Here is a 15,227-nt window from a genome sequence, read left to right on the forward strand (position 1 = left end):
TGCTTATATTTTATATATTCTATGGAATCTATAACGTTGCCAAATTTCAAACTATTTGCTCTTTTCCTTTCTTTTTTTTTTACTGAAAAGTAATAATAAATTTTCCAGTTTTATGGTGAATAATAAAAACATAATTGTCTTTTAATAATAAATTGCTTCCGTATATTTGATAAAAAATGATGTAAAGAAAAAAAACGAAAGAAGAACAGTGGGCTGGTAAAATAAAAAGCATATATATGGCTAATAGAATAAACCAAAAAGGTTGCAATCTTCAACTAGGTATTTCCAGAATAGTAAATACACTTACCAATAAAAATAATTTGTTTTTTTTCTCGCACAAAAATAAAAGCAATAAAAAAGTATGACGTTGATAAAATTTTATTAACAGACAATCTTTTAAAATGTAGAAAAAAATATATATATAACTGTGACTCATGTGTCACGTACTATGACCTGCCTAAAACAACGACAATTGAAACTTGCAATCTTGAAAATTACAGTAGTTACCGCGCACTTATGTTCAATGTCATTTCGAGAAGCAGTGCTTCGCGTAATATAATAACAGGTCTAACTTACCAATTGTGTACTAATTACTCAACGACCACTATAAAATGGAAAATTTTGACGAAAATTATCAGTACCAATATTTTCCAGTCGTGTGTTAATATCATCCCGAAGTCTGAGACTACCCACAATGTATCGTTCAACCATTTTATTTTGTTGTCTGTGTTTATTCAATTTTATGCATTCAACTATTGTAAGTGGAGGAGTTTTAAATATATTTTCTATAGTTCTTCTCTATTTCTCTCATCTTAAAACAAATATTCTCACGACTGTAACCCCACATAACATAGTTATCGTAATTAGAGGTGTTGTCAGAAGAACCGTGATCTTAGAAGTCAAGAGTCTTCAGAATCGACATAAGATAGAGATTTAGATAGTTTTGGAAGTCCATAAAGGAAGACATGAAGAACAGAAACATTTGTCACTCATATACAGTTCTCTCTTCGAACTCTGTACGAAGTTATTAAAATCTTTTACAGGCCATTACGGATGAACAGAGAGCTCAAATCCATCAGCATTTCGAAATGATCGGCATTGAGTGCATAAATGATCATACAGTCACCGAAGATGATATCACGAATTTGAGAACCCGGAAGCTACCGTCTGGTGCAGGCGCACCGTGCTTTTTAGCCTGTATGATGAGGAAAATTGGAGTGGTAAGTGGAATTTAATAAACAACTTTAAACATGGTCAGAAAACCTTTGCAATTCTATATGGTTTGAACCAAAACATAATTTGGAAAATTGTTGTATTTTTATTTAACATGAAATAACAAATAAGCTGACAGTTGGCCTGATGGAAAATAATAATTGTAGCCATATAAGAATATTAACAATACCATGAACGTTACAAGTACTTATGCTTTTTATTCTGGAGCACTACAAAATTGTCTCTATACCTTGTAATTTCACTGTCATATTCCACCTTTTTAACCTATTTATCATAGCCATACAAGCATATCTGCCATATACTTTTTCATTTTTATGGTGGGTTATAAAATCCAAACCTATAATATTAAATTTCCCCTCAGAAAAGTATTTAAGCTATCAATAAAAGAACTTATCTATCCAAAACTTAATCTTATCTCGTTTTTAGCATTAATTTATTTCTTAACTCAATATCAGAAATATAGATAACTTTTTAATTTGCAATATTGGTAGAAATTATTAAAACAAACATATTAAATTTTAATAGAGAATTATTTATAAATGTAACAAAATAAATGTACCCACAGTTGGATGACCAAGGACTTATGCAAAAAGAAAATGCTTTGGAACTCGCAAGAAAGGTTTTCGAAGACGAGGAAGAGGTGCAGAAGATTAGCGACTATATGCATTCATGTGCGCATGGTAAGTAATTGAAGTAATATAAAACTTATTTTACAGTTACCCTTATATTTTGAAACAATTGGGAACGATTCATAGTTAAATTAGATAGTAAGCGGCTTAGTCTAATAGATACTGCCATCTTTCCTATTATAGATATTTAAATTTTAAAAGAAGCCTTATGCATGGGTAGTAAAAAGTTCTTATCATTAGAGAGATACTTTGTGATTCCTACGTTTTATTTATAGATGATGACAATTGTTAGGTTTATTTTTATTCCTAATTATTACGGAGCGGTGGACTGTGATGAGGTGATGAAATGATGTAGACACGGAATTTAGTAGCGAAATATATGTATTGAACAGCGAGCAAGGAACAATGAATCAATATGTCAAAAAAATATAAAATTACAAATAATAAGAATATTCTAAAAGTAAATGTATATAAAAAAGTACAATAACGTCTAAAGAGTTTGCATCGGTCGCCAATATACCGGATCCCCAGTGGAACACTAACAACTGGTGGCGGCCGGTCGAGGCTCAGTCTCTAATAAAATTAGTTTGCGGACTGGTCTGCGCAACGTACCGCCTTTGGTGAAGACGTCCGCTACGCGGACCACTCCGTCCTGGCCTGGGTAAACTTTTACTATTCTCCCTAGGGGCCAGAGGCCACGAGGGAGAGTAGAGTCCGCGATAAGCACACCACATCACCCTCACATACTTTTAACGCCTCTTTGTTCGATCCTCTTGGTTGGAGCGTGGGTAAATATTCACGCAGCCATCGTACCCAGAAATGGTCGGCAAGACGCAGCACTCTTTTCCAGTCACATCTTCGTACCAAGTCGGCATCTGTTAACGAGCATGTCCAAGGTTCTGTTGATGAAGTACCCAGTATGAAATGGAATGGCGTTAGTGCTTCTGGTGCGTGTGGTGATGATGGGACGTACGTGAGCGGTCTGGCATTAACGATGGCTTCTGCTTCGAGTAAGAGTGTTGTTAAGGTTTCTTCCTTTAATATTTTACCGTTTAGACAGGCTCTCAGGGCGGTTTTGACAGTACGTATCAGCCTCTCCCAGGCCCCGCCCATAAACGGAGATGCTGGTGGGATGAAGTGCCACTCGATTTTGTGAGTTGTCGCAAATTCTTCTACTGAGTCGTTGTATAATGCTCGTAGCTCACGGGAGGCGCCGACAAAGTTGGTACCATTGTCCGAATGTATGGTAGATGGAGATCCTCGGCGAGCTATGAAACGTCTCAGGCTCATAATGGCCGCATCAGATGAAAGCGAGGTGACCATTTCTAGATGTACTGCTCTCGTCACTAGGCACGTGTAAAGAGCAACGTACCGTTTCTCGTGGCGTCGATGTATAGTTATGATTATCGGGCCGAAGTAATCGAGGCCGACATGTGTAAAGGGCCTTTTATGGTGATCTAACCGGTGTGATGGTAAGTCGCCGGTTTTTGGGTTGATTGTTTTGCCTTTCCATCGTCGGCACTGCAGACAAGTATTTACTACGCTTCGGATAGTGCTTCTTGCCCTTAGAATCCAAAACTTCTGCCTTAATTCATTTAGGATGAGCTCATTGAATGAGTGTGCTGATTGAATATGCTGATGTAATATTAAGAGTCGTACGCTGTAATTGCGACCGTCAGGATGATTGGTGATCTTGCGTTCTCGCTTACTCCTGGAGCAGACTTGGTACGGGTATCCACGCGAAGTAAGCCATCTCCGTCGAGTACTGGTGCGAGTGTTGCAATACGGCTATTACTGGGCACGGGCTGCATAGTTTGTATGGCTCTCAGCTCCTCAGGGAAGCTATCCTTTTGAGCTCCTTGAAATAACATCTTTTCGGCTTGTATGATGTCTCTTGCATGTAGCTGGGAGGGCGATGTGATGCTGCCATCTAAAAATAATTTAGAATTTAAAATTATTGGTCGAGACACTTTAAGCCGAAAAAGTCGTGCGCCTTGGAGAACACGGGCAGTGGTGCGTAGTAAACGTAGCCACGAGCTGAATCGCGTAGCGTTAGGTACGGGAAGGTCAGGTAGTGGGACATAGGAGAGCAGCCCCACAAGTTCTGATTTTAATTCGGAATCTGGTAAGGTCTCATCCTCGTCTCTGGTAATTTCACACGGCCAAGAGAATGGTGATTCTAAAAGAAATGGTGGGCCAGTAAACCACCTATGAGAAGGAGACAAAAATATTTTCTTTGGTTTAGTAGCATCATCGGCTACGTTGAGAGAGGTAGGAATCCATCTCCAATTGGACGGATTGGTGGTTTCCAGTATCTCTCCCAACCTGTGAGCAACGAAAGGTTTAAATGTGCGAGCGTCGCTTCGGATCCATTTAAGAACGGTGGTAGAGTCTGTCCAATAAATAGTTGCGGAGGGTTTAAGACGGTGAGCGCGTAAAATAGTTTGTGCGAATCGAGAAGCAATAAGCGCCGCTTGTAGCTCCAGGCGGGGAATAGAGAGCGGTTTCAATGGTGCAACTCGAGCTTTGCTACCTATAAGAGCCGTAGAGACGAAGCCATCATTGTAATTGAAACGCCAGTAAGCTACGCAGGCGTATGCTTGTTCACCACCATCAGCCACTATGTGTAGTTGAATATCCATTGGATCTGATTTAAACATATACCAACGCGGAATTTTGATGCTAGCGGCACTCTGTAATTGAGTGAACCATTCTGTACATTCAGAAACATATTTATTAGGTACTGGGGTATCCCAGTCGATGCCTTCTCGCCATAACTTCTGGAACAAAATACGGCCCGAAATTATAATAGGCGTTAGTAGGCCAAGTGGGTCATAAACTTTCATAACGCTGGATAGTAGGCTACGTTTAGTTAAAATATCAGGCATATGAAGTCCTGTACGAAAGCTGAACGAGTCGTGGAATGGATTCCATTTAACGCCTAGAATACCAACATCATTGTTTGGTGGTAAGTATACGTCTGATGCTTCACTTCTGAGTTCTTTGGGGACAAGAGAGAGAGCTTGTGAATTATTCGAAGTCCATGCTCGCATTTCGAAACCGCATGCTTTAACCATAATTATGTCAGATGCCACCTGCGCGGCATCAGTGACACTAGGGTGGCTACCCAGGTAATCGTCCATATAGTGATCTTCAACTATAGCTTTGCATGCTGCAGGATATCTAGCTTCCGCTATCTTTGCATTTTTATTCTTAATGTAAAGTGCAATGAATGGGCTACACACTGCGCCGAATATCATAGCTTTCATGCGGTACTCAACGAGAATACCGTTTTTGTTACGCCACAAAAAGCGTTGGGCGTCTCTGTCTTTTTTAGCGATTTTTATTTGAGGGAACATTTCTTTAATGTCGGCATTTAGGGCCACAGCGCCCTCTCTGAAACGAAATAAAATGTCTAATAGAGAACCTAATAAATCGGGTCCCTGTAGGAGTAGGCTGTTGATACACCTTTTGTCTTTGCTGCCGCATCATGCACCACTCGTAGCTTCTTTTTTTGGGGGTGAAATACTCCGAAGGTGGGCAGGTACCAACGAATAGTATCGTCCGGGTTAACACATGAAACGTTCGATGGCATTCGTTTATAATACGTATTTGGGTCGCATTCTTCGACGTACCCTTTAGTAACAATGCCATTTATGAAGTCATGGTAAGCTGCGGCAAATGATTGGTCTTTAGACATTTGTCGTTCCAGAGCTCTGAAGCGAGATAATGCCTGTGGGTAGCTATCAGGTATGATAGTTGGTAAGTCTTTTTTCCAAGGTAAACCGACTTCGTAATGGTTGTCGTCAAGTTGACGAGCCGACGTTTCGATGATATCTATCGCTCGTTTATCATCACTGTTGAAACGTGAAACGCTTTTCATTATACCTAAGGAATCAATTTCGTACTGCTTTCTTATAAGAGAGTCTAGGTGGTCACAGATATGGTTGACAAATTCTATCGGCTGAGATGAAACCGACAGTGCGCCGTGGAGCACCCAGCCCAATAGTGTTTTAGAGGCAACAGGTTCATTCTTCTTTCCACATCTTACCTCGCGGCTTACAGATAGGTACCAGTTCCAATAAGAACAGTTGGGTTGGTATCAGTGTAGGAAAGTTCATTAGATAGGTCTGATAAGTGCTGGTACTTCATAAAGTTAACGATGTTTTCTTTCCGGACGCGCAGACTTAATGGGCTAATTGCGCGTGCATGCTCCACTAAGTAGCGGTCAGGTAAGTTACGCCCACGTATGTAGAAGTTCACGTAACCAACATCTACATCTTTTGACATGCCGCTAACACCTTCAATACGAAGACGCTCTTGACGGGTGGGCTTGGCGCCGATACGCATCGCTACCTTGTCGTCAATTAGTGTCGCCGTACTATCATCGAGTAGCGCCGTGGTTTCATAGTCGCCGTCGGGGCCCTCGAGGATAACCGGTAGTACTTTCAGGAGGCCGCGTGGACGTGAAGAAGAACCTGCTGCATTGATTAAAATGTCAGACGTATTTGTGATTTTAATCGGTTCATTTTTATATGTCTTATCAGCTATGTTGCTTGGGCCATCTGAATTATCAGTCAGTATTTGGGTGCGTTGGGTGTTGGTCGCTAAGTTAGTTCCAGACTCATTAGGCGTGGTACCGTGAAGAAGCGAATTATGGCGTCTTGTACATCCGTCAACACCACAACGTTTACTACGACAATTAGTCCATTTATGTGGATTTGATTTAAGACAGCGGTAGCATACCTTCGCGTCTCGAACCCAACGCCATCTATCATTTACTGTGAGAGATAAAAATATTTTACAGGATTTTATACTGTGACTACCTTGTTTGCAGTATGTACACTCTGATACTTTATTGCTAGGGGTCATTACGTGTATTGTCTCCTTTTTTATGTTATTATTGTACTTAGAAGGGTACGTTGAATTTTGTGGCTTAATGGTACTGTCCTGTACGAAATTGTACCGTAGTTGCTTATCGGCTTCCACTAGCAAAAACTGCGATAGCAAGTCTAATTTTGCCACGTTTTGTTGCTCACATATATAGGTTGAGGCAAAGTCTGTAAAACGAGCTCTCGTGTATTCGCTTAATTTGAGTAGAATAGTGCGAAATAGCTCTGGTGAATATAGATAATCATTTTGTTTTAATAATTTTTAAAGTAACTACAAAGTTACGTAATTTATTTGCTAATGTATTTAATTGTTCAGGGGAACTTAACTTAGGGCTATTGCGTAGCTCGGCGACCTCGCGAGCAACGAGGAGTTCTGGTCGGGCGTACGTTTGCTCCAATGCGTTCATGACGTCTTGTGGGTCACAAGAAGTCCACAGGAGTGACGCCACGGCCTGGTATGCCGGTCCGCGAACCGCATTATTCAGCCGTGTGAGGTTTTCTGCTGCGGAAAAACTAGATTTAGTTCTTTCATAACTACTTTTAAAGGCCATCCATTGACTAATTTCGCCCGAGAAAATGACGAGTTCTGGTTTCTTTGGGCAGTTAGATAAACTAGTAATAGCTTGAGTGAGCTGTACTATAGGATCTGCCGATGGACGATCAGGTTGTAAGCGTTGCAGTGCCACTGTTGCACAGTCTTCGTTGCTAATGACATGTGTGCATTTCGAATGGTTTGCATGGTTGACATATGGTTCATGAGACGGTACCGCGTTGGTAAAGACAGCCGACTGTAGACTGAGTCCCTGGGTATTTTCCAAGGTGACAGTCGGTGGCTTACCAGGTATGTCGACATGTGTTGCCATGGTCATGTTTGCATTTTGTTCTGAAACCCATGTCGCAGTACGTATTTCAGTATCGCGATTAGAAAAACATGAGCTACGAGACTTATCTTTAGCATCCAGTGCAGCGAGTTTGGCTTGCAGCTCTCTCTCCTCCGCCTCAGATTCCAAGCGAGCGAGCTCCTGCTCGCGTTTCGCCTGAAGACGCGCGAGTTCACGCTCACGGGCAACTCGGCACCGTAAGACTTCTGCTTCGACGGCCAACTTCTGTGCACGGACGGTGGCGGACGAACGTGACGATCGTGAATGTTCACTAGTAGATTGTTGGCCGCAACGACTTTGCACGTTTTGGGAAGATGCCCGGGCATCGATTTTTTGAAGTTGGCTAGAGAGGTCACCAGGGCACTTGGTACAGCGAGATAATGCTTTTACCGAACGTGGGGTGCCCACGAGTTGTGTAACCGATCTAGCCGATGATGACGGAATATCCTTGATCGCTGTTGCTGAAGCCGGGCGGGCGGGCGGTAGCGATGATGACTCCGGGCTTTCACGACCCGACCGCTCGACTTCAGTGGCTGCTAAATTCACAAATGATTTGCTCTTACTGCGTGTCTGCACCATTATAATGAAGAATGACACGATTTAGGAAAAAAATATACGATGAAGTCGTGTGAGATGAAAATGAAAATTTTGGAAAAAAAAATTAGAATGAAAAAGCAAAATATCGGTGCTTTATACTTATGGCTACGAATGGACCAAATATTACGGAGCGGTGGACTGTGATGAGGTGATGAAATGATGTAGACACGGAATTTAGTAGCGAAATATATGTATTGAACAGCGAGCAAGGAACAATGAATCAATATGTCAAAAAAATATAAAATTACAAATAATAAGAATATTCTAAAAGTAAATGTATATAAAAAAGTACAATAACGTCTAAAGAGTTTGCATCGGCCGGTCGCCAATACTAATAATAAGAAAATATTTTTACAGTAAATACAGCATCAGTTAGCGACGGTGAAAAAGGTTGCGAGAGAGCGTTCTTGGCCTATAAATGCATGATGGAAAATGCCCCGCAGGTAAAGTTTGTTATTAATTATTTAACATAAAAATTAATTTAGAATAATTTAAAAAGAAAATAAAAATAATTTTAATTTGATTTTATTATTTAAGAAGATTAGATCCAAGATTTTAATAATATTTTTAATTTTCTTCCAGTTCGGCTTCGATATTTAATGAATACTATGCAAGATAACAGAAAGTGGCTCACAATGCATCTATTTCAACTTGACAAGGCTTTCAATTTGTTTTAAATATAATCGTATTAACAGAGTTAAGTATTTAATTATTGTTCTTATTTAATAAATTTTATGCTCATTGAAAGACGACTTCTACATTATTTCCACATTTATACCTTTTCTAGCTGATGTTTCGAGGGATAGTTCAAAGAAGTCTCTATAGGTAGAAGTATCTAACCAAGTAGTAAACTAGTGTGGTAGTGGTATCTAACTAGTTTTTACTAATTGTCAGAAATGTTCTATGCACTGAACAGAACTAGCAAAGTTCTGATTTTCATTTAGATACAACAATGTAATTAGTACTGTCACTCAAAAATATCACTATAATGTTTACGTTAAATTGACAGATTGCTGTATGAATATGGTGCTAAATACTTTTAAAATAAGAATCCATTTTATTTATATAACCGTAATAAATGGACTAGTCGTTCACCATCCAACATTACCACCCCCCATGCACTCCTATATATATCAGAAACAAAACATAACGATGCCTGTAGATAAATTAACATAAAAATTTTAAAATCTATTTAATTTTATTAAAATAGCCTTTATAGTTAGTTTGAGAATAAAAACTTTAGAATAATAAATACTAAATGTGATAAAAATCCAGAACTTATATAAATCATTGGAAAGTTTAGATTGTTAGTAACGAGGACTAGCATCATTGCAAGCACTATAAGGCTAAATTGAACTCCATGTATTGCCCCTGCAAAACAATCATAGATAATTTCTGGTGAATCCATGGGTCAACAGATCAGACTTCATTCTCATTTGAATATCAATAAATAAAAAGCTGAGGTAGAGTTATCTCATACCTCATAGCCATCAACAGTTTGTTAAGATACGAAAAAGTTGAATCTTGATGAATGCATGTAATAGGAACAAATAGTACCACTTATAAAGGAAAGCTATCCCTGGATAATTGGAAAAGGCGAAACAAAAGAAGAAGAAGGCAGGGTTGCTAATTCTGTTTCATCCATTAAAGCATGTAGTTATAAGACCTAATTTCTGAACTAGTATAACCGATCGTATCCGGGACTTTATTGGCGTAAAATACCACATAAAATACTATAACAATTACAAAAATCCACATACGAATGTATCCGGATTTTAATTAGCTCAAAGCATTACATAAAGTACTGGACTTCGTAATACTCCAAAATGTTAACGCCATCAACAAATACGATGCATTTTCTGAACAATGACAATAAGGTGACAATGACGAATCATTACTAAGAATCTAATGAAAAGCTACCGTCGTAAATCGAAGGTAAATCACAGGATATTGGTGTTTTTCTCGCCGTTTTGTTTAGTATAAAATTACCAGGAGATTAAAACAATCACCATTGCATCGGAAGCCCTCTGACCACATAGAACAATGAAGGTGCTATATACTGTCTCAGTTGTAATAGTGCTCAAATTAACAGCTGTAAGTGCATTTATTTTTGTGTAAATTATAAATTATTTATTACAATAAGTATATTAACAGAATTTCCATCGTACCTCCGATCAAACTATTTATAATTACTCCTCTCCAACCAAAAGATAATTAAAGAGAGCGCTTTTAGAGAGAGTAATACGTCTGCCCATAGTTTTCTCAGTGTGAACATTTTATGTTCACCTATAATAAGTTTACTAGTGTAATCTTTTAGAGAAAAAAATAAAGAGTTATTCCTTAGATATTATGTTAAAAAAAAACAATAATTTTCGGGTGTCTCCACAACAATCCTATACATTTCTACTTAATAGTTAATTATATACTAAAAATAAGGCATTTATCCAGCTGACTCACATATAACATCATATTTAAATAGCATATTTCACCAGAGGGAGACTTTGTACAAAAGTCGATTACTTGTGTACCTCTGTCCCATCCGTATTTCAACCGTGAAGCAGTTGTGTTTGCATGGCTGTGTTTCGGTTTGAAGGGTGGGATATGACGTGAATTTACTGGGTACAGAGAAGTAACACCTGAGTCCTCAGGAATGGCAACGCATGGGGGGTATCATGGGCGGAACAGTATACTCTGTTATGTCCATGGTACTGCTCATGTCTATAGGCGACGTTTACCACTTTCCATCAGGTGGGCCGTCAGCTTATTTGCCATTCTAAGTTTCTTCAGCACTTCAGCTGTCCGCTAACAACATGTTTTCTAACTGCATTGGGTTGACTGGAAGAGATCTCTGTCAGAGATAAGTCCACCCTTGCTCACAATATTTATAAATGAATTAACAATGTAATTTACAAGTGCAATAAAGAGAATATATGATATATGATAAATAATTTACTAAAAGTTGTAATAGTTGAATTTTTGTTATTGTAGCTGATACAAAATTTACTTAGTCATCTAGTGAGTCTAAATATGTAGTTTTAACTTATTTTTCTAGGCAATTACATTACATGAACACATAACCATTATCCAACCGAAATTGACAAATCACGCGGATGATTGCCTCGAAGAATATCCACTTTCCACTGAAGATCTAGCCGCGTTTAAAAATGGGGAATTCCCTGAAGGTTCAGATGCCGCTTGTCTTGGTGCTTGTGTATTGAAGAAAATAGGTTTGGTAAGTCATTATCATTAGCATATAAGCTTTTAACTGTCCACTGCTGAACATAAGTGTCCAGCTTAAGGGGTTTTGCCAGTAGTTGCCACGCTTGGCACCTGCCATCCTACTTAGTCTACTACTACCTAGATTATCTACTAATCTACCTAGATTAGCAACCGCAATCAGGCTTTGGTGACGTTTAAAAACAGACACTGCTGCCAATCCCTCGACCATTAAAGGTGCTCGTGTCTATGGTATAGGCAGTGGTAATCTTTTGTCACCAGGTGAACTGCTTAACCCTTTGCCCCTTATGTTAGAAGAAAATATTCTAAAGCAGCATAATTTTTTTTTGCAATTTTTTAAGAAGCTATCTTATCTAATTTGTATAGTATTATATTATCTGTGGTATTGCTTTAACGTAATGTAGAAGTTTTAATGAAATATTTTTAATATGCTTTTTTTCAGTTCGACGACCTGGGAAGTCTGGTAAAAGATGCAGCATTGGATAAAGCCAAAGAAATATTTACTGGCGAGGGAGAAATGGATGCCATAACAGATATCATCACTAAATGTGCTAAAAGTACGTATATATGTAGTAAACTGGCATATTTTTACAACAGTCTTGACAACTTTCCAACCAGAAATCAATTAATCAACGTACTATCAAAACTGATTGAAATATGTATTTTTTTGCTCTTTACTATGTGATATGTGAAGCTATTGGAAACAACTAGTTATAGTTGTTAATCAACATAGTCATCATCATCACCCTTATCATCATCATATCAACCATTACACTGTCCACTGCTGATCATTGGTCTCCCTCTATTGGGGGTTTTGCCAATATTTGTCATGCTTGATAGGTGGGTCGGCAACCGCAGTTAATCTTTGGCAATGTTTAAAGAGGGACACTGCTGCCCATTTCTCGACTATTAAGTTTCCTTAGTCGCCTCTTACGATACACTCGCGAATGGAAATGTTGACTCTGGAAATGTTGAGTAGGTATACTATACACTATCGGTGTTTTGCAGAGACGAGCTGTCATGTCATGGGGGACGTTGATCAAAACTCTAGAACCTCTACAAATATATAGAGATGTATGCTCCCTAGGTGTCTTCTACTACCTATTCATACCATGGACAGTGCTCAAAAGAAATTCATTTCCCCATTTCACCTCCTTTCTCTTTTCTGATATCACACAACGAGGATAGGTCAAGGATTACATCCATACACGATAGACACCGCACGCTCGCGTAGAAGTTTGCTAGCCCTTAAGTAAATTGTACCGTCAAAATGTGGAATGGCCTTTCCCGTAACATGTTTCCTTCTTCTTATAGGTAGGGTCGCTCTTGAAATAAATTCAAATAGATCGATACTGGAATTGAGAACTCACACTCTTGAATTATTGGTGCAACTTGCCAATGCAAACTATTGTAAACCGATCCTAATTATAGCTAATTCCTAACTGTTGTTCCATGAGTGCAGTATTAAATTGTCATTAGCAATAGATTTGGATTGGAATCGATGTTGGATTCAAGAGTTATCCTACTGTTTGTTTGTTTGTTTGTTTGTTTATTGATTATTATTATAATTTAATTGCTTTCTATTTGTATATAATTATTATTTTCTTTTGTTTGTTTTATTTTGATTTCTTTTGTTCTTGTTTTGTGAGCTACTGTCTGGGCCGCATGCTTCTTTGATTAAATTATTTCTTTCTTTCTTTCTTCTTTATAAGTTCGAATCCTTCAAGCATAGCATGAAATAGCACTTATTGAGCTCTCATAGTACAGTCAACAGCTGAGTGCAAATAATTCTCTTTCGGTTGCTCATATTTATGGACCATATTATATTTGTATTCGCTCACGCTTATGTAGTCACATATCGTGCTGTAATGAAAAAATCTGCCATTCAATCGACTCTTTCTAATTCCAGTTTCTAGTTCAGATAGTTTGATAATATCTTTAAAAAATTCTAAAGAAACTATCTACGTACTGAGAATTTATCCCCGATTTCTTTTCCTGCATTATCGATGATTGATAGATTCTTAATTTGTGTTTTTTTTATTTCTTTTTTTTTTTAGTAAATGATGAAGTTACTGAGGATGGAGAAAAAGGCTGCGAGCGAGCCAGGCTCCTTTTCAACTGCTTAAATGAAATCAAATAAGTATGCTGCAATTTTTTTTTTATACAACAAATGTGGTAAGGCAGATAAGCATTATTATTATTTAACTGTTAACTGTTCAGAGGGAGACTTTGTACAAAAGTCGATTGCTTGGGTACCTCTGTCCCATTCGTGTTTCAACCGTGAAGCAGTTGTGTTTGCATGGCTGTGTTTCGGTTTGAAGGGTGGGATATGGCGTGAATTTACTGGGTACAGAGGAATAACACCTGAATCCTCAGGAATGGCAACGCATGGGAGGTATCATGGGCGAAACAGTATACTCTGTTATGTCCATGGTACTGCTCATGTCTATAGGCGACGGTTACCACTTTCCATCAGGTGGACCGTCAGCTTGTTTGCCATTATAAGTCGTATAAAAAAAAATAACTATCCACTGCTGGAAATAAGCCTTCCCCAAAAAGAGAGTTTTGCCAGTAGTTGCCACGCTTGGCAGGCGAATTGGCAACCGCTGTTAAGCTTTTGAGGATGTTTTAAGAAGGACGCTGCTGCCCATCTCTCGCTCTCCCTTAGTCATCTCTTACGATACCCACGGAAAAGGAAGGGATGGCCCATTCTAAGCCGGGGCACACACGGCGAAATACAAACAAGCATACAGCCCTTTTAATTTTTTTTTTTTTATTTTGAATTGACTACTCATTTTATGTTGATAATTGCCAATTTAATTAACATTTTTAACTGATCTTTATTTCAGATTACTATCCAATAAAAGAAAAAATACATACGAGTCAAGGCGGCAAAACCCAACGGACAAATACTGAGTAATTTTTAATTTAAAAATTAGATTGTGGACCTAGCTAAGTTGATAGAAATATAATTCTTTATTGCAATATAATATGGTTTCAATTTCAATCTCTTTTTATCTGTTATTCGCTGCTGAATATAGATTTCCTTCGTGTTTCGTGACCTTACTGAAATTTTTACTGTATTTTTTTTTATACCACGGAGGTGGCAAACAAGCATACGGCCCACCTGATGGTAAGTGGTTACCGTAACCTATGAATACCTGCAATACCAGAGGTATTACGCGTTCGTTGCCGACCCTGAAGAAACCTCTTTACCCTCTTTTTGAAGAACCCCATGCTGTAGTCTCTTGGGAAAACCTCGACAGGGAGCTCATTCCACAACTCATTCCACTAGTTATTTTAGTTACAATATAGTATATTTATGCAGTATATAACATATATAGTATGTTATATAGTATAGTTATACATGGGAGATATTTTAGAAAAATTGATATGACGGATCTTAATAAATTCAGAACAATATTTTTTTTAGAAATTTTGCCTGCCCATCTATCTGCTTGTTCTGGCATTACACATAAACTTCTGCACCAAATTGAACGCTGTTTCCACAGTTGTGTTTCTGAAGATTTAACTTAAAACCTGGTGTATGTTTTACCTTGAGGCGCCATCTAAAATTAGTGTATTTAATTTTTGTTTTTTTTTTTTATTTTGGTATTTTATCCGTACGAAGTAGCAGGTTAAAAACTAGTAAGTTCAAGGTAGAAAACATACAGCAACATAAAAAAATCAGGAAATAAGCAGAAATGCACTAGGTTTTTTAGTAATTGAGCAATGGTCTCGTACAAGCGAACGCAGTA

The 15,227-nt window shown here is 38.2% G+C and overlaps 2 protein-coding genes across 2 annotated transcripts; both read left to right on the forward strand.

Annotated features, from left to right (window-relative positions):
• Positions 1-624: 624 nt before the first annotated feature.
• On the forward strand, positions 625-8,979 carry LOC113513061 (uncharacterized). Its single transcript, XM_031910982.2, has 5 exons — positions 625-757; positions 1,044-1,220; positions 1,799-1,913; positions 8,590-8,675; positions 8,815-8,979. Exons 1-5 carry the CDS (start codon positions 695-697, stop codon positions 8,830-8,832), a joined length of 459 nt encoding a protein of 152 aa, XP_031766842.2. The 5' UTR covers positions 625-694; the 3' UTR covers positions 8,833-8,979.
• Positions 8,980-10,209: 1,230 nt separating this feature from the next.
• Positions 10,210-14,526, forward strand: LOC116413202 (uncharacterized). The gene is made up of 5 exons (XM_031910983.2): positions 10,210-10,326; positions 11,285-11,464; positions 11,912-12,026; positions 13,527-13,609; positions 14,319-14,526. Exons 1-4 carry the CDS (start codon positions 10,276-10,278, stop codon positions 13,607-13,609), a joined length of 429 nt encoding a protein of 142 aa, XP_031766843.1. The 5' UTR covers positions 10,210-10,275; the 3' UTR covers positions 14,319-14,526.
• The last annotated feature ends 701 nt before the right edge of the window (positions 14,527-15,227 follow it).

Source organism: Galleria mellonella, unplaced genomic scaffold (assembly GCF_026898425.1).
Source record: "Galleria mellonella isolate WM207_F2 unplaced genomic scaffold, CSIRO_AGI_GalMel_v1 utg21, whole genome shotgun sequence".
Classification (NCBI taxonomy): Eukaryota; Metazoa; Arthropoda; class Insecta; order Lepidoptera; family Pyralidae; genus Galleria; species Galleria mellonella.